This window comes from Mobula birostris, chromosome 2 (genome assembly GCF_030028105.1).
Source record: "Mobula birostris isolate sMobBir1 chromosome 2, sMobBir1.hap1, whole genome shotgun sequence".
Taxonomy (NCBI): Eukaryota; Metazoa; Chordata; class Chondrichthyes; order Myliobatiformes; family Myliobatidae; genus Mobula; species Mobula birostris.
In genome coordinates this window covers 107851071-107871838 of record NC_092371.1, presented here as the reverse complement: position 1 = coordinate 107871838, position 20768 = coordinate 107851071, and the positions used below count along the sequence as shown (strand labels likewise).

At 40.0% G+C, this 20768-nt stretch overlaps 1 protein-coding gene across 2 annotated transcripts in view; it reads left to right on the top strand.

Annotated features, from left to right (window-relative positions):
* LOC140189352 (prolyl endopeptidase-like) overlaps positions 1-20768 on the top strand; it is a 179758-nt gene that overhangs the window by 46879 nt on the left and 112111 nt on the right. For both annotated transcript variants that reach the window (XM_072246100.1, XM_072246107.1), the window contains exons 5-8: positions 142-351; positions 4077-4198; positions 8809-8914; positions 17750-17941. In XM_072246100.1, coding sequence (XP_072102201.1) covers positions 142-351; positions 4077-4198; positions 8809-8914; positions 17750-17941 — 630 coding nt within the window. The remainder of the gene's footprint in view (positions 1-141; positions 352-4076; positions 4199-8808; positions 8915-17749; positions 17942-20768) is intronic.

Here is a 20768-nt window from a genome sequence, read left to right as displayed (position 1 = left end):
CTAAACAGGGGCAGGGAAAAGTGCCTAATGATACATTGACTTGATTGATCTTTTCTGAGGATTTCTTGTGCACGATTTTTGAACATCTGTCTTTTTTAAATACATATTTGTTTCAATTATTCCATTTACTTCTGATTACAGGTTATGCATTCACTGAAGATGGTGAATACTTTGCATATGGACTAAGTACAAGTGGATCAGATTGGGTAAAGATTAAATTCTTAAAAGTTGATGGTGCCACAGAACTTTCAGATATTTTGGAACGAGTGAAATTCAGCTGCATGGCCTGGACCCATGATGCGAAGGGAATATTTTATAACTGTTACTTGAAGCAAGATGGAAAAAGCGATGGTAAGATGAGTTCTTTTGAAACCAATATTGGAAACTAGCAACACACACGGTGCTGGAGGAAGTCAGCTGGGGAAAGAGAAGTAGAGTCAGCGTTTCGAAGGTCTCGGCCTGAAACGTCGACTACTTTTTTTCACAGATGCTGCCTGGCCTGCTTAGTTCCTCCAGCATTTTACATGAAGCGTATGAAAATCTCCAGCACATTACAGGCTCTTCAGCTCACAATATTGTGCCGACCATGTAACCTATTCTAGAAACTGCCTAGAATTTCCCTACCGCATAGCCCTCTATTTTTCTAAGCTTCATGTACCTATCTAACAGCCTCTTAAAAGACCCTATTGTACTGTATGTATATCTTCTACAGGTACACACAGAGGAGAGAACAGAAGAGATTCTGCAGATGCTGAAAATTCTTGAACGACACTCATAAAATGCCGGAGGAACTTCTCCAGCATTTTGATTGCATTACAAATTGTTTTCTTATCAGAATCACTTTATTGCCAGTATGTGAAACAGTATGTCTGTTATGGTATGGTTCGGTGCCAAACACACAACCTGACCATAACAGACAACACAAAAACAACCAACAATTTATAAGACAATAGTGCAAACAGCCATGAGCAATCCACAATTAGAACAGTCACATGTACAAATATCAATAATCAAACTTCAATAAATGTGAGCATATAAACAATTAAATAATTATCAACAGAACAAGGAGAGCAAAAAGACTATTTAATGGATGTTGTGAAGGGGTAGTTAGGGATTACACCTGAGTGAGTTTTGTTGAGAAGCTGGATAGCTACAGGAAAGGTGCTTCGGAGATTACGTGTAATCCTGGTGGTGATGGACTTGTAGTGTCTCCCTGATGGCAATTTGGTGAATAAATAACTGCTAGGGTGGGTGGAATTGGCAGTAATATATTTTTTTAGCTCTTTACTTCACTCTGGCCATGAACAGGCTTTCTAATGTTGGTACCTGACATCCAACGATCACCACTGAGCAAACCACTCACTGCAGACTTGGAGAGGGAGGAGGTGGTGAGGAGCCAAATGGTGACAGAGGTGGTCACAACATGCTCAATGATGGCTAAGTAAAAGTTTATCAGGATACACTCTGAGATGTTAAATTTCCTGTGCTGTCGTAGGAAATATAATCTCTGCTGGGCTTTCCTAGTGATGAGTGTAATGTGCTTGTCCCACTTAAATGTATTGGTACTGGTTGTCCCCAGGAATTTGAATGACTCAACCACAGACACTGCCTGACCATTCATTTCAGGGGTGAGGTGGGGGAGGGCAGGTGGGGAAGTGTCAGCAGAAGTCAATCCTCATTTCCACTGTATTGATTGCATTAAGTTCCAAGTTGTTATGAGCACACCATGCTGCTCTTTGGTAGCAGGTCACATCATTATTAAAGATGAGACCAACTACAGTTGTGTCATCTGCAAACTTCCAGATTTAATGAATTTGTCTGTGGAGGTACAGTTATTTGTATGAAGTGAGAACAGAAAGGCTGAAAGAACACAGCCCTGAGGAGAGCCTGTGCTTATAGACATTGGATTGGACAAGTAGGAGCCCAGCCTGACATACTGCTTCCTTCCTGTCAGGAAGTTTGTAATCTACTGACAGATACCGTAGGGTACAACTAGCTGGTTAGCTTCCTGTGGAGCAACTCCAGAAAAATAGTGTTGAAAGTGGAGCTAAAATCCACAAAGCAGATCCTCACATAGGTGTTGGGGGAAGTCCAATTGTTCAAGAACATAATGAAGACACAAGTTAACTCCATCCTCAACCAAGCGATTTGCTCTAAAGGCAAACTGTAGCAGGTTCTGAAGAGGATCAGTAATGGACTTAAGGTAGACCAACATCAGACGTTCAAAGGTTTTCATAACTACTGAAGTCATAGCGATTGGCTTATAATCAAGTCCTGTGATCTTGTCTTTCTCGGGAACTGGAATGTTTGTAGCAACCTTAAAGCAGTCCGGAATCCTGCATAATTGCAAGGAGGTGTGAAGTATCTCAGTGGCAAGTACTAGCTGATCTGCACAGTGCCTTAGAGTACCAGGTGAGACACCATCACGGACTGCAGCTTTCCTAATGTTCTGTTTTCCAAATAGTTTGCAAAAGTCTTCTTGCCTCACAGAAAATATAGGATAGGCTGGAGGGAGGGGAAAGAGGGAAGCTGAAGGAAGTGAATGGGGTGAAAGGGGGATGGTGACATTGGAGTGGTTGTGAAAGGGAGGGAGGAGGTAGGGGCTCAGCACGTTAGGATCAAAGGAAATGAGAACAGATAGATGGTTGATAGTCTTTTTCAAACCAGCAATAAAACTGATTGATCTGATTGGCCAAGGTAGGGGAGGGAGAGACTTGGAAGCACTTCTATTTGATGTTGGTAAGACTTTTGCAGGAAACTCCAGAATACCTGGCTATCATTGAAGTGTCTCTCCAGCCGATCCTTATAAGGGACTTTTGCACTTTCAGGGCTTTACTTAACTGCCATTTCCAGACATGATCCTTTGCAGATCCGAGAGTCCTCAACTCCTTGGTGAACCACTTGCACTTTGTGCACAGAATCAAAATTGTGTGAGAAAGGAAATTGTTAATATTTGCTCATATTTAGCTCAAAACAGGGCCATTTGCCCCATTGTTTGACCCAATATTTCTTATCTGATTCTCCTGCCATCTACCTAAGGCAGTCCCAAAGAAAACCTGCGGAGACTAGAGGTCAGCATTGAACGTGGGTTGCATGTGTTTTGCCCATATCTTAATTTCCTAAACCAGTGGAAATAATTTCTATATTTCCTCATGATCCTTTTAACAATTCAAAACTGATCAAATCACAGCTCCCTCACTCCAATATTCTACACATAAGCAGACCAACCTAAAACTAGTTTTCATAATCTAGTACCGACATAACACAGAAAAGGACCACTTCAGCCCAATACATCCACACCTCTTATCAAACACCCATTTACATTAATCCTACTTTATTCTCCCATATTTTCATCAACGTATTCCCCACTCCCGAGATTCACCACTCACATGCATTCTAGGATCAATTTACTGTGGCCATTTAACCTAACAATCATATTGGTTTGGGGGTTTGTGAAGAAATGGGACCACCTCCAGGAAATCCATGTAATTTTAAGATAAGGGCCATTTGGTTAAACTGTGGAAACAGGGTTGGTAACTCCCAGTAAAGAAAACTGATTTTCATCATTGTTTTCTTGTCCCTTTTGGAAATGCAAGTCTGTCATTTCAATTTTTCGACGGTCATTTGGTAGACACGCCTCATCTTGTAACATGGCAGAAGTTAATCAACATTGTCATTGATACATCCAACTCAAGCATATTCTGGGAATAGACAATTCAGCTATTAAACTAACTCCATCCAATATACAAATCTACAAGCTATCTCTAAGTGTTGAACAAATCCTTCCTGCAAAGATAAACAAGATTAATTCCAATAGATTAATGTGCTAGTTTTTTAATACTAATGTTTTTATGTAATTGTTTGTTCTTTTGCACTATCCTTCTCAGTCTTTTTAAAATATGGTGGTTTTTTTTTTTACTTTTCTATTATGAGTAAACAGATTGTTTTGCATGAACTTGCTAAGTTAACGAATTTCACGTCACATGCCGGTGATAATAAACCTGATTCTGATTTGAGACTTCTTGATTTTAAATTATGAAAATGACACACCCTCATCTTTTGTCATTCCTTATCAGGTACTGAAACTTCTGTGAACCTCCACCAGAAATTGTACTACCACAAGCTGGGATTTCTACAGTCTGAAGATATATTATGTGCTGAATTTCCAGACAATCCAAAATGGATGGGTGGAGCTGAGGTACAGCGCAGTACATACTCTTTGGCCCACAATATTGTGCCAACCACTTAAACTACTCCAAGATCAATCTAATGCTTCCATAATAAATAGCCCTCTGTTTTTATTTCATCCATGTGTCGATCTAAGAGGCTCTTAAACAACGCTGATGTATCTGCCTCTACCACCACCTCTGGCAGCATGTTCCATGCACCTACCACTCTGTGCTTTTAAAAAAAAATAAAACTACCTCTGACATCTCCTGTATATTTTCCTCCAATCAACATAAAATTATGCCCTTTTGTATTAGCCTGGGGAATAATATGCTGGCTGTCCACTGTATGTATGCCTCTTATCATCTCGTACACCTCTTAAGTCATCTCTCATTCTCCTTTGCTCCAAAGCAAAATGCCCTAGCTCGCTCAACTTATTCTCATAAGCCATGTTCTCTAATCCAGGCAGCATTTTGTTAAATTTCCTCTGCTGCACCATCTCTAAAGCTTCCACATGCTTTCTTTAATGAGAGGACCAGAACTGTACACGATACTTCGTGTGGTCTAACCAGAGCTTTATAGCGCTGCACATTACCTCGCGACTCTTGAACACAAAATCCCCAGTTAATGAAAGCCAATGTACCATACACCTCCTCAACCACCCTATCAACATATGTGACAACTTTGAGGGATCTATGGACATACAACAACCTTCTACGCTATCCACATCACTAATTACTCATCTTCAAGCTTACTAACCCACCCTTCAACTTCTTCATCCAAGTCATTTATAAAAGTCACAAAGAGCAGGGGTTCCAGAACTATGGAACTCCGCTGGTCACCAACCTCTAGGAAGAGTACGCTCCATCTACAATCACCCCCTGCCTTCTATGGCAAACCTGTTCTGAATCCACACAGACAAGTTTCTGTGGATCCAATGCCTTCTGACTTTCTGAATGAGCCCACCATGGGGAACCTTGTTGAACACCTCAGTAAAATCCATATACACCACATCCATTGCTCTACCTTCATCAACATGTTTTGTCACTGCCTTTGAAGAACTCAGTCAAGTTCATAAAGTACAACCTGCCCCTCACAAACACATGCTCACTATCCCTAATCAGACCATGTTTCTCCAAAAGCTCATAAATGTGTTTCTCTTTAATCCTCTCCAATAGCTTGCTGACCACTGAGGTAACACTCACTGGTCTATAATTCCCATGATCTTTCCTATTACCTTTGTTGGAGAAAGGAATACTTGCCACCCTCCAATCTTCAGGTACTACTCCTGTGATCAGTGAGGATGCAAAGATCATTGTCGAAGGCGCAGCAATTTCTTCCTTTGCTTTCTCTAGTGGCCTAGAGTATATCCTGTTCTGCCTCGAGGACTTGTCTATCTTAATGATGTTCTAAAACAGCCTTTTTCAACCTTTTTGCCCTGGAGGAATGCTTGAAATAATTTTCAGGTCTCGGGGGAACCCCTGCGTGTAATTAATTAATAGATAGATAGATAGAAAGATAGAATTTACAGCTAACAGGGTTGCTCGGTCATTGCCCACCACTGCGAGTGCTAGCATCGCGTGAAGTTCAGAAAACAATGTTTGTTTTTTCAATCATGTTCTCTCGCGGAACCCCAGTTGAGAAACCCTGTTCTAAAGTTTCAACGCAACCTCTTTTCTCATGTTGATATGTACCAGCATATTAAACTGTTCTATGCTGTAAAAGTACATCTCACTGGTGAATACCAAAGCAAAGTATTCATTACGGAACTCCCTGACCACCTCCGACTCCAGGCATGTTTCCTCTTTTTATTCCTGATCAATTGTACCTTTACCCCAGTCATCCTCCTGTTCTTCACATACATGTAGAACACCATGGAATTTTCCTTAATCCTATTTGTCAAGGCTGCCTTATGCTTTCATATATCCCTTAGTAAGCTCTTTCCTGGCTAGCTTATAACTCTAGAGCCATGTCTGATCCTTGCTTCTTAAACCTTAAGTAAGCTTCTTTCTTCCTCTTGAGTAGATGTTCCACATCTCTTGTTAACCATGGTTTCTTCACCCTACAATCCTTTCCCTACCTCAATAGGAACGCCATGCAAATGGTCCCTAAACAACCTCCATATTTCCATTGTACATTTCCATGAGTACAGATGTTTCCCAATTTACACTCACAAGTTCCTGCCTAACAGCATAATAATTTACTCTCCCCAATTAAATAATTTTTCATACTTTCCACTGCTATCCCTGAAGATGGCTATGGTAAAGGTCAGAGTGTTGTGGTTACTGTCTCTGAAATGCTGATCCCCAGAGAGATCTATCACCTGACCAGGTTCATTGCCTAGTAGCAGATCTAGTGTGGTCTCTACTGTATTTGGCCTGTCCACATAGTGTCAGAAATCTTTGATGAACACACCCAGTAATTTCTACCCTATCTAAACCTTTCAAGCTAAGGAGATGTTAATCAATGTTAAGGAAGTTGAAGTTACCTATGAAGCAATTGATTTATTTTTGCACATTTTCAAAATTTGTCCCTCAAACTGCTCCTTGGTGTGTCTGTTGTGATTGTGGGGGCTGGGGGTGTCTATAGAATACTCCTAAAAGAATGATTGCTTCATTCCTGTTTCTAACTTCCACCCATACTGGTTCGCTGGACAATCCTTCCACAGCATCCTCCTTTCTGCAGCTGTGATACTACCCCTGATTAGCAGTGCCACTACCCCCACATCTTTACCTGCCTCCGTCTCCTAAACCCCGGAATACCCAACAGCCAAGTCCCTGTAATGGCCACAACGTACTACTTCCATAGTGTTCCATGATCTAAGTTCATCACTCTTGTTCCTGATACTGCTCACATTAAAATGGACGCGTTTCCACCCATTCAGCTGACTTCATTTATGCCTGTCCTTCCTCACAGTCTCTAGACGTGTTGCATCTACCATTACCCCAACTGCTCCATCCTCTGGCCTATCAATCTGGTTCCCATCCCCCTGTTATCCTAATTTAAACCTTCCCCAACACCTCTAGCAAACCTGCCCCCTGGAGTCCCGGTGCACACGTCTCTTTTTGTACATGTCATTATCTTCCACATAAGAGATCCCAATGATCCACAAATCTGAAACTCTATCCCTGCACCAATTCTTCAGCCATGCAAACATCTACCAAATCGTCCTATTCTTACCCTCACTGATGAGTGGCACAAGCAGTACTCCAGAGATTACTCCCTTGAGGTCATGTTTTTTAGTTTCCTACCTAGCTCCCTATATTCACTCTTCAGGCTGTTATTCCTTCTCTATGTCATTAGTACCAATGTGTACCATGACATCTAAAATATTGTCAAACAACACACATAAAATGCTGGGGGAGCTGAGCAGGCTAGGCAGCATCTGTGGAAAAGAGTATTGTTAAACAAAGTCCCCCCCCCCCCCCGGATTTTACTGTGATTTGCTATATTTTGTTTATTGCTGTGACTTTTATCAGTTTGTCCTTTCAGTAACCAGCATAAAGAGCATTTCTGTGTGCTTATTTCTCTTGAATTACTTGATGCTGCATGAAACTTTTTGACAGTCTAGTTAGGGGCAGCCCTTAATAAAGCCTAATTTTTTGAACAAATTGAAACACAATTGTGGATGGTAAAATGACCTTAATATGATTGTGTATATAGATAGATATGATTAGTTAAGGAATGCCACATTTTAAAAGTGGAAGCTTTGTGTTTGCAGCATTTCTATATAATGTAGGTATTATCAAACTGGGTTATCCCTCATAGTGGTATTTTACCTCTTTATATCTTAATTGTATTTCTGCGTATTGCTCAATATTTCAACAAGTTGGGCATTGTGCTTCCAAGAAGGGACAGTTAGAACGTTATCCTTCTGTGTATGAGTGATGTTACTGCTTATTACAGCACACAAAAAAGGTTATTCAGCTCATTATTCTGCTGGAGCTGGCATAGACACATAGTCCTATCCCTCTTTTACTTCCCCCTATAACCTTGAAATGTATTCTGTCATATAACCAATAATTCTTCTTGAATCATTTACCTCTTACCTAGACCTGAGGAATTAACCTGCTGGAGAGCAACTGAGTCACAGTGAAGACGTTTAGATAGCACCCAAATCGACACATTCTTTCCTCTTTGGGAAAAACGTTCTGACCTTTTGGTACATCTTGATTAAAGTACTGTTTGTGTTCTTTTTCTAAAGTATCAACGAACAGCAATCAAAAATGATGATCCATAAGCAGGCAATTAAATGGAAGAAGGAATAATTGAATTTTGAATGAGATGCATTGGATAGTGATTTGGAATTGGTGTAGGTAAAAATATTAAACAGCCAGGGCAATGAAGATAATTACAAAGAAGATTTGTTGTTGCTTTGTATCATGTAGGCTACTTTTGGACTTTGGGTGAATCGACCATCTGTCCCACATTATTAAAAGTAATGCTTGGTTCCGCTTGGATAGATAATCTTAATTTTTTAATTATTTGCATACCTCATTTGAGCCCGTCTCTAATTTGACAGATAATTTGTTATTTTAACTTGTTAACTGGCATAATGGTTTTAGAAAAATCTTTTAGAACTATTTCATTTAACTAACTAAATGCAACCTCTGCATTGTTTATTTTTTGTCTCTAATGCAGGTATCAGATGATGGGCAGTATGTTCTCTTGTCTATTCGAGAAGGTTGTGACCCAGTCAATCGACTTTGGTACTGTGATCTAAAAAAGTTGCCTGATGGAATTAAAGGTAAATACTTAAGGTATTTTGGTCTTTGCCGATTCTAGGCTCCTCATCAGTAATTATGTAGTTCTCTTCTCAAATGTAATGATTCTTTTCCAACTTTTTTCATTTGATGTATTGCTTTCTTCATAAATGCAGCTAATTTAAGTTGTCAAAATAGATCATCTCTTTACAGAAAGCAAAAATAGACTAGATTTGCTAGAAATCTAAACTATGAACAGAAATGGAAATTCTCAGAAGATCAGACGGCTCCTCTGGAGAGAGAAACTGAATTAATATTCAGGTGATGATCCTTCATTAGGAAGGTTACAAATGAACATTATCACTTGAAACATTAACTCTTCCTGTCTTCAGAGCTGTTGCCTGTAGCACTGAGTATTTTTAACACTGTTGTCTCTTCGTTAAAATCTAGCCTTGGAAGTAGTGAATCTCCCAGTGTTACTTCCAAGATCACAATTGGCAAGGTATAGGTGCTAGTAGTACCTTGGTAACTTGCCAAAATAACCAAACTTTTTTTTTCCATTCGTGAGATGTAAATATTACTGGTAAAGCCAAGATACTAGCCAGGTTGAGTTATTTGTGAATCCTGTGTCCGTGAACTCAGATCATTAAAAGATATATGAGGCATTATATATGTCCCTGTATTTTCCCTGCTGTTAGTTAACATAATATGGTATATAGAGGAAAGGTGAAGTGAATCACCAAAATCACCCATCGAAATCTTGAGGGCATAGGTTTAAAGTGAGTGGAGAAAGTTCTAAAAGGGACCTGACAGGAAACTTTTTTTCACAAAAATAGTAGTAAATAAGTGGAACGAGCTATGCAGGAAGCAGTAGGAGTCTATACAATTATGATATTTGAAAAGCATTTAAATAGCATTCAAATCAGTGTGTTCTTGACATTTAGGTGAGTTTGTTTTCACACTTAGAAATATGATTCATTTGTTTTAACAGGAAATAGGTGTGACATATCAGACTTTAATTTAGTATATGCTCCACTGATATATAGTACTCTGTACATCTGTAAGCTTCATTTTGTGGTCTTCCTCATAACCATACTTAAATACAGATGACTCCCACATTATATGATGGGGGATGGGGGGATTATTATATTCTGATAAAATGGACCACATTATCTGTGCATTCATCAAGGAATGCAGGTCAAAGAAAAATGATTTATTAACTTTTTAACCAGATGTATTCTGTGAGAATGAATTTTGTATTTTATCTCAAAATTTTGAATAATAATTTGTAAATTTTGTAAGTGAAAATTTTCATTTCCCAGAAGGCCATAAGATGGGATTGCCTGTACTTTTCATATCTCTGTCTCTTCTAAACTATGCAAATTAAAAGTGCTGATCTCTCATTCACTTTTGTACACCTGATTCAGTAACACTAGTGCATTAACAACCAATAGCTTGAAGACTGGCCCATTATCAAGGAATCCCAAGTATTTATTTTGCCCAAGGGCTGATTGTAGATTTAAGAAAGGAACCAGTCCTCACCCAGGGGTCAGCAGTGGAAAAGGTGAGCAATTTCAAGTTCCTGGGTGTCAACATCTCTTAGGATCTATCCTGGGCCCAATATATCGATGCAGTTACAAAGAAGGCATGACAGCGGCTATATTTCATCAGGAGTTTGAGGAGATTCAGTAGGTCGCCAAAAGACACTTGCAAATTCCTCCAGATGTACTATGGAGAGCATTGTAACTGGCTGCATCACCGTCTGGTAATGGGGGTGTGTGGGGGGGGGGGCCACTACATAGGATTGAAATAAACTGCAGAAAATTGTAAACTCACTCAGCTCCATCATAGGCTAGTTTTCACAGCATCTAGGACATCCTCAAGGAGCAATGCCTCAAAAAAGCAGCATCATCCAGGACATTCCCTCTTCTCATTTCTATCATCAGGGAGGAGACGCGGGGGCCTGAAGGCACACACTCAGTGATTCAGGAACAGCTTCTTCCCCTCTGCCATCCAATTTCTGAATGGACATTGAACCATGAACACTTCCTCATTACTGTTTTTGCACTACTTATTTAATTTAACTATTATATACATTTGCTGTAGATTACAGTTTCTATTACGTACTGCTGCTGCATAACAACATATTTCATGTTGTATGCCAGTGATTTTAAATTCTGATTCTTTGTTTGCTGAAATCTGTTTGGATCCTGAAATCTCTTTTCTTTCTTTCTCAATCTTTTTTATTAAGTTTAGAATTGATAAAAATAACAATGATAATGATACGAAGAGATCGGGATTACATTAATAATGGTTAACGTATACAGACACAGACTCCGAGTAACATATGTAATTTAAGCCTCCCAATCTCTTAATAACTGAACATGAAAAAGATTCGAATAATTTTATACAAAGAAAAAGTCCCCCTACACTAAAAAAAAACAAAACAAAGGCTGGACAGCCATGTTTCATCGGTTAAAATCATTATTTGTTATTAACTCCACTCCTCGATACACAAACAAAAAGTTATTGAAAAGGATTCAGAAAAGGTCAGCTTACATCATATAAAATGTTGAATAAATGGCCTCTAAGTTTTTTCAAATTTAACCGAAGGATCAATAGTACCACTCCTAATTTTTCCCAAGTTTAAACACGCTATAGTTTAGGAAAACCATTGAAATGTAGTAGGGGGATTAGAATCTTTCCACTTAAATAAAATGGTTCTTCTGGCTATTAATGTAACAAATGCAATCAAACGGCAAGCTGAAGGGGATAAATGACTAGAGTCTATCACTGGTAATCCAAAAATTGCAGTAATAGGATGAGATTATAAATCAATGTGCAAAACTACTGAAATAATATCAGAAATGTCTTTCCAATATTTTTCCAAAAGAAGGCAAGACCAGAACATATGTGTCAAGGAAGCTACCTCAGAATTACATCATATATATGGTAGGATAAAAATTTGTTCATATATATGGCAGAATAAAAATCCTAGGTTAAGTAAGAAATATTTACAGTAGTGGTCACCAACCTTTTTAAGCCCAAGATCCCCTACCTCGACCTCAGTGAAAGGCAAGATCTACCTACTAAATCGTTTAGAGAAAAAACAGCTCAGATTGTAGTTCCAATTTGAGGCCTTTTATTTGGGCGAATTGTATTTGAATTACACAAAATACTTTTGTCAAACTTTCAAATTAATTCAAACAAGAAAACACTGTAACTAGCATATCAAACAGGCCATAGCTGTCTTTCTTTAAGAATATACAGTACTTCACACCTTTAATTCTAAGTTTCATTATTTAATTTTATTTCAACATGAAAAATAAATGGATAAAAATTGACTGTTGCATTCAGTGTGATGACTGGGGCTGAATACTTTCTGCTAGTTCCCTGAAATTTGGCTCATAACTACAGACAAACAACAGGAATTCTGCAGATGCTGGAAATTCAAGCAACACACATCAAAGTTGCTGGTGAACACAGCAGGCCAAGCAGCATCTGTAGGAAGAGGTGCAGTCGACGTTTCAGGACTAACGAAGGGTCTTGGCCTGGAACGTCGACTGCACCTCTTCCTACAGATGCTGCTTGGCCTGCTGCGTTCACCAGCAACTTTGATGTGTGTTGCTCATAACTACAGACAGCCAGTCTGAGACAGTCTGTGAGGTGTAGGGTTGCCAACTGTCCCGTATTTTCCCCACTAAGGTAGTGCGTTCTTATGAAACCTTTCGTGCCGAAATGCTTTACGCCGAAGAAGCAATTACCATTAATTTATATGGAAAAATTTTTGAGCGTTCCCAGACCCAAAAAAATAACCTACCAAATCATACCAAATAAGACATAAAACCTAAAATAACACTAACATATAGTAAAAGCAGGAATGATATGATAAATACACGGCCTATATAAAGTAGAAATAATGAAAATTAAGCCAAAACCGATTCGTGGGGTAAAAAAAATCGGCACATCACGAATGCACACACAGGTGCCCGTGCAAGGCTTCATGGTCATTGTAGTCTTTCTCGGGGTAAACACAAATGTCCCGGGATCTGACTGCTACTTTTGTCCGTTATTTGGGAATGAGAAAGCTGGCAACCCTAGTGAGGTGTCTGTCAGTAAGTCAGCTCCTGTACTTAGATTTAATAATTTTCATCTGTGAAAATGCAATTTCACATAGATAAGTTAACCTGAAGTAGGCACTGATTTTTAGTGCTATAAAGCCAACGCACACACCGCACATTGCTGGGGCCCCATCAGTAGTAATTGTCACCAGTTTATGAATGGGGATGTCATTTCATGGACATTTTTTAAACTCATTGTAAATATCCTCACCTCTCGTTCTCTCCTTTAATTGCAAAAGAGTGAGGAAGTCCTCCTTTATTGTAAAATCCTGGAAAGCCAGTCTGACAAATACAACAAGCTGAGCTGTTTGCATTACATCCAGGGATTCATCGAACTGTAGTGAAAAATATTCACAGAGTGACAAGTCGATCCACGTCCTCTGACAGTGATTCTACCCTCCTTGTCACTGTTGCAGGGCCAAGCGGTATATTAGTATTGCGGTTGTGATGCCGTTTTTGTTTTTAAAGTCATTAAAAGCAGTCTCTGCAGTAATGACCATTGCTTCCTGGAATAAATCGCCATCTGTAAAAGGCTTCTTGTGTTTAGCCAAAAGGTGACTTACACGAAATGATGCTTCAATAGCAGACTTATTTTGAGCAGCATGATTTGTGAAAAACGATTGCTGGGCCTTCAACCCCGATTTCAGCTCAACTTTCCAGGCATGAATTGCGCTCTTTGGGGGGTAGGCATCTTTAAATTCCTGGTGGTTGGTGTTGCGGTTCCGCTCCAGATTCCCTCTTTTAGTCATTGCTTGTGTTTGGTGGCACAACATACAAACACACTTGTCTTTCACCAAGGTAAATAGAAATTCCTCTTCCCATTCTGGATGGAATTTGTATGTTTTCGCCGCCTTTCGTGGAGCCTCCGCTATGCTATCAGGGTATCACGAGTGACTGCCGATTGCGTCACCTCTGATCTGAGCCGACATTCACCTAATTAATTAGCTTGTTTATTTCGGCCTTTTTTCTTAAAGATGTGCTGTGTGCATCCCGACTACCGGTGCACCCCTGCATGCTTCGCGGCCCGGAGGTTGGGGACACTGTCGTATATTGATGTTTGCGACAGTCTGTACTGTTACCTAATCTGATTGGTCACTTTGATGCAGCACAGGCTACGCTGAAAACGTGGTGCATGGCGGGGGAACTGCACACATGCACACTGGGCAGAAAGAGTGGAACTAAACCCCTGCAACCCGGAAACAATCTCTCTTTACAAACAGCTTTTTAGCGAAAATATTGCTATATTACCGTTATCCTAATTAATATTACTTTTATAATGCTCACATTACAACAGTATTCGTGTATTTATTTTTGATTTTTCTTCGGGATCTACTGGGAAAGTCTCTTAAAGATCGACCAGTCCAACACGATCGACAGGTTGGCGACCCCTAATTTACAGAAATCAAAAAAGGATGGCGGTTTGGCATTGCTGAACTTTAGATTCTATTATTGGGCAATTAATATTCGATATCTAACGTTCTGGACACAAGATTTGGATGAAATTCAATGTCCACGATGGGTGAACCTCGAGTGTGAGTCTGTACAGGGGTTCTCATTGGCTTATATTTTAGGGGCTTCGCTTCCCTTTGCACTTACTAAACTGAATAAACAAACGATTAATCCAATAACTAAACATAACAATACGAATATGGTTTCAATTTCGTAAATTTTTTGGATTGAATAAATTTATCCTATCAAGTCCTATTATATCCAATTTTTTCTTCCAACCATCCAGAACTGATCAACTTTTCTTTTATGGAAAACGAAGGGAATAACATGTTTTCGTGATTTATTCATGGATAATTGTCTCATGTCTTTTGAACAGTTGTCTAATAAATATAATTTGCCTAGATCACATTTTTTCAGATATTTGCAGATTAGAAACTTTTTGAATATTATTTTGCCTACTTTTCCAATACCACATCAAAATGAAATTGCAGAAAAAATTTTAGGTTGAAGTCTCTTTTAATCCTCAAATCTTTGCACATCTTTTCCATTATTTTTGTCACTTCTACAACTTCAGCATAACATCCCAATTTCTGTACCCATTATATGGATTTTTGCATCAAAAGCTGTCTCTACACCCCTATCTAGGCTAGGTTTAATTCGTGAGTTGCTGGACGGCACAGCTCAAAGGACCGGAAGAGCTTGTATCTCTAAATAAAAATTTTTAAATAGTGGACCCAGGTCCAATCACTGTGGCACAGCACCAGTCACAGTATTTCCCAGTGGCCAACTATTTTAATTCCAATCCCGATTCCCAATGCAACTTTCTCAGTGTATGGCCTCCTCTACTGCCACACTGAGGCCACTGTCATGTTCCAGTTGAAATTCATTGTCACTCAACTGTACACATGTGTACAGCTAAAAGAAACAACACTCCTGTGGGACCACGTTCCAGTTCAAATTCATTGTCACTCAACTGTACTCATGTGTACAGCTAAAAGAAACAACATTCCTCTGGGACCAAGGTGCAAGACATAGCACATATGGCATATCACAAACAGCACATAAAATAACATTAACACCATAATATAAACTGATAAAACTGTAGATGTACAAGGTGATGTAATACGTATATGACATATATGCTCTCGCACCAGCAGGCACAGGAAGAGCTTCTTCCCTGAGGCTGTGACCCTGCTGAACCTCACATCACAGCGCTAAGCAGTATTGCACCCATATTGTACTGTCTCAGTACTTTTATATTTGTATGCTGTAGCACTTCTTATTCGCAGTCATTTTGTAAATAATACTACTCTTCTGGTTAGATGCTAATTGCATTTCATTGGCTTTGTGTACTTGGCACAATGACAAAGTTGAATCTAATCTAATATAATTAAATATACAGGAGTATAATGGTATTGGTGCATCATAAATAATCATAAAGTTGAATCTAGTCTAATATAATTAAATATACAGTAGTATAATGGTATTGGCACATCATAAATAATGCGTACTGAGTGGTGGTGGGGTGTGCAGCAGTCTCGCAGCCTGAGGGAAGAAGCTGTCGCCCAGTCCAACGGTCATTGTTCTTGTACTGGTGTACCTTCTGCCTGATGGTAGGTGGTCAAAGAGAGTGCGGGATGAATGGGTGGGGTCCTTGAACAGGCTGAGGGCTCTGCAAACGCACCATTTCTGGTGTCTGTCCTGGATGTAGGGGGTGGGGGGAGAGACCCCAGTGATTCTCTCAGCGGTACTCACAATCCATTGCAGGGTCTCACGGTCAGATCCCTTGCAATTCCCATACCAGATGATGATGTATCTGGTCAGGGCATTCTCGATGGTACTCTGGTAGAACGTGGATGGGGAGCCTCAGTCTCCTTAGGAAGTGGAGCCACTGCTGTGCTTTCTTGACTAAAGAGATGGGGTTGAAGGGCCAGGTGAGACTTGGTGCTGCTGACTCTCTCTATGGAAGAACCGTTGTTGTGCTGTAGAGTGTGGTCAGCCTGTACCTTCATGAAGTCCACAATCATCTCTTTAGTCTTTTCCACACTGAGACTCGTTATGTTCGGACCACTTCACAAGCTGCTCTACTTCCACTCTATATGTCAATGCATCATTGTTGCTGATGAGACCAACCACTGTTGAGTCATCTGTGATCTTAATGATGTGGTTAGAACTGGATTCAGCAGTACTGTTGTGTGTCAGCAGTGTAAATGGAGCTAGAGATATTGCTGTCAGCAAGGACTGTCTGAAGTCTCTCCAACAAGAAGTCCCAGATCTAGTTACAGAGGGAGGTGTTGAGCCCCAAGAAGAATAGTTTACACACCAGCTTCAAAGGAATGATCATATCGAATGTTGAACTGAGATTGATGAACAATGATGCAGGAGACATCGTTCTCTGGGTGGGACAGGACTGAGCAGAGGGCAAAGTTTATTGCATCATCGGCGAACCAATTTGGGCGATATGCAAAATGGTAATGGTCCAATGGAGTGGGAAATTGGGAAACAGGATTTGATGCAGTTGTAGGAGCAACACCTCAAATTCCATTTGGGTAGCAACGCTTGATGGCATGGACATCAATGAATTTATCTGCCGGTAATTTCACTCCCCACCCCTTCTCTCTTCTTCCATTCCCCAATCTGGCTCCCCTCTTTTTTTTCTCTTCTCCTCACCTGCCTATCACCTCCCTCTGGTGCACCCCCTCCTTCCCTTTCTCCCATGGTCCACTCTCCTCCTATCAGATTCCTCCTTCAGCCCTCAATTTTCCACCTCTTATTTCATCTCCTTTCCCCACCCACATACCTTCTCTCTCACCTGGCTTCACCTATCACCTTCTAGCCTGTATCCCTTTCCCTTCCCCCTACTGTCTCATTGTGGTTTCTTCCCTTTTCCTTTCCAATCCTTAAGAAGGATCTCAACCCTAAACATCAACTCTTTATTCCTTTCCATACTTGCTGCCTGACCCTCTGAGTTCCTCCAGAATTTTGTGTGTTACTCTAAATTTGCAGCATCTGCAGAACCTCTTATTTAACATTTTGGACCAGCCTCCCATACAGATCTTTGTACATTCTCTGGCAGAATAATAGGAAAGTGTATCTTATCTCCCACAACTTGTCTTCAACCTGATATATTAACGCTGTTTCTCCTTCCACTCTTGCCGCCAAACTTATTGAGAGTTTTCTGCTTTTTTTAGTCTTTGTTTTATATTTGTAGCATCTGCAGTTTTTGATTTTCCTTTTTGTCTCCTATCTTTATCTGAAAGCACTGAATATGCACAACTTCAGAGAATTAATAGAGTTTTGTTCTAATAGGAATTCTGCCATGGGTGAAGCTTGTGGATAACTTCGATGCAGAATATGAATACATCACAAATGAAGGAACAATATTCACGTTCAAAACAAATCTCAATGCTCCGTGTTATTGCTTAATCAATATTGACTTCAGTGATCCTGATCCTTCGAAATGGAAAACCTTGGTTCCAGAGCATGAGAAAGATGTACTTGGTAAGTGTAATTTTTTTTGTTTTGCCTTTACATACACATTTTCGTGGATGGGGTTTTTAAGAATGTGCAACAAAAAATGCATGTAATATCTAGAAGGCATCCGTGCACATTGGTAAACTTTGTCATGTTCTGCTTTCACTGCTTTTGATGGTGTTTTTGAAACCACTTGACAGCAGCACGTTCACATTTCCTCTCTGTGAATTTACTTTTCATCTTTTTTTTAAAACCAAGGACCATTTTCGGTGTACAGAAAGCAGGTGTCAATAAGTTATGGAACAATTAGCCTGAACACTTTTTATGGTCACATAATCAACCAGGTCATCCTTAAAAAATTTGTTAACAATTAGAAATTTCTATATGAGAGAGAGAAGCATCCACAAACGGCTTACTTTCATGCTTTCACTTGGTAGACACTGCAAAGGAATTGAAAGAATTTATTAGAATTGCAAAGAGGGCATGCTTGATTAAAAGGTTTTCTTTATCGGTCCTACTTTTAAGAAGACTTGGGGCAAGGAATTTCAGAGTGAGACACTGATGTTAGAGCAGTGGGAAATTTGGAATTACATCTGTAGCTGGAACACAAGGCAAATGTTAAAAATGAGTTATGATCTAAATAGCAACTCAAGCTTGAGGAGCTAATAATTGATTACTATTCACATACACATCACGAACAGTTTTTTTCTGAGGAGTGAATTGAGGTCATGAAGAAATTTAAAGATGATCTGTCAGGTAACAATAACTCGTGGACTTTGCTATTCAAGGTTTGATTCCTTTTAAATGTGCAGTGTGATGGAATGCTGATTGACCTTGGAACGATTAGAAGTCGAGTCATTTTAACACATTGTTGCTCCTATAGTTGGTGATAAATTATGGACTGATTTTAAAAACTCTAACTAGAATCATGAAGAACTTATGATCTAGAAGATGGCTCTTGAGCCTAGCATATTGAATATAATCAAATTCAAAGCAGGCCTAATAAAAACATAGAAAGCCTACAGCACAATAAAGGCCCTTCGGCCCTCAATGCTGTGCCAAACGTGCCGAACATAATCTTGCCTTCCAGCATAATACTTGCAGTACTGCAGATCAGAGCTCTTCAAGTGCACATACAGGTATTGTTTAAATGTGTTGATGGTCTCTGCCTTTACCTCTTTCCCAAGAAAATGAATTCCAGCCATTAACCAACTAGGTGGGTTTCCAACTCCTTCCAATATATAAAGAATCAGATTTAATATCACCGACATGTCATGTAATTTGTTGTTATGCAGCAGCAGGACATTGCAATACATAATAAAAACTCTAAATTACAGTATATTTTTATTTTTCTCACCCCTTATGGGTGGTGTGTAAGTTTATTTTTTCCCTCAACTCCAGGTCTTCTGCTAGAGGCCTGAGAGCTTGAGTTGTTTGGTGCAGTATCCTTGCTGTTTGTGGTAGTGTGCTCTCGACCTAAATCTCAGATGTTGTTCCTGGGATTTGTTGGAGCCACTCTCCCAGTCCAGGTGTCACAGCTCCAAGTGCTCCTATCAACACCAGGATTACTCTGGCTTTAACCTTCCACATCGGTTGTTTCTGCTCTTTAGAGCCCCAATATTTCTCCAGTTTCTCATAGTCTTTCTTCTGATCTTACTGTCATTTGGGATTGCCACATCTATTACTATTGCTTTCTCCTATTCCTTGTACAGTATTGCTATGTCTGGTTGGTTGGCCAGTACCTGCTTATCAGTCTGTATTTAGAAGTCTTGCAGGATCCTAGCTCTCATTCTTCATTACCTTCTCAAGTGTTTCCCATTTGGACGTGGGTGTATTCAATCCATACTCAGCACTGATATTCTTGTACACAACTGCTGCAACTTGGTTGTGCTGTTCGGTATATGCTGACCCTGCCTGCATCTTGCATCCTGCTACTATGTGCAGAATGGTTTCAGTGTATTCCTTGCACAGTCTACATCTTGGATCTTGTATGGTGTGATAGACCCCTGTTTCTATTGCCCATATGTTCAGCGCCCGTGGGACATCCCATGCAGTGACTTGTCCTGTCATGTCCTCTGGTTCCGTTTCAAAACATAGTGGGGGGAGAAAAAGTAACGAAGTAATGTTCATGAGTTCAATGTCCATTTAGAAATCTGATGGCAGAGGGGAAGAAGCTGTTCCTGAATCATTGAGTGTGTGCCTTCAGGCTGTCCTTGCCTGCATCTTGCACCCTGCTGGATGGTTTCAGTGGATTCCTTGTACGTTCTGAATCTTGGATCTTGTTTGGTGTGATAGATCCCTGCTCAAGCCCTCAAGTCTCTGTACTCTTTCAATCTTACTGATATCTATCCTGTAGGTAGGTGACCAGAACTACACACAATACTCCAAATTAGGTGTCACCAACAACTTGTACAACTTCAGAATAATATCCCAACTCCTGTACTCAGTACTTTTGATTTATGAAGGCCAATGTGCCAAAAGCTCTTCCTGACCCTATATATCTGTGATGCCACTTTCAAGGAATTATGGATCTGTACTCCCAGTTTCCTCTGTTCTGCCACGTTCCTCAGTGCTCAGCCCTACCATTCACTCTAAGTTCTACCCTGGTGTGTCCTCTCAAAGTGCAACATCTCACACTTCTCTGTATTAAATTACATCTGCTATTTTTCATCCCATTTTTTTCCAAGTGGTCCAGGTCCTGCTGCAGGCTTTGATAGCCTTCTTCGCAGTCCACTTTGCCCCAGTCGTCTTGTCATGTGCAGATCTGCAGACCCAATTTACCACATTATCACCCACATTATCACATTGTTGATATAAGTGGCAAACAACAACAGACCCAGCACCAATCCCTCTG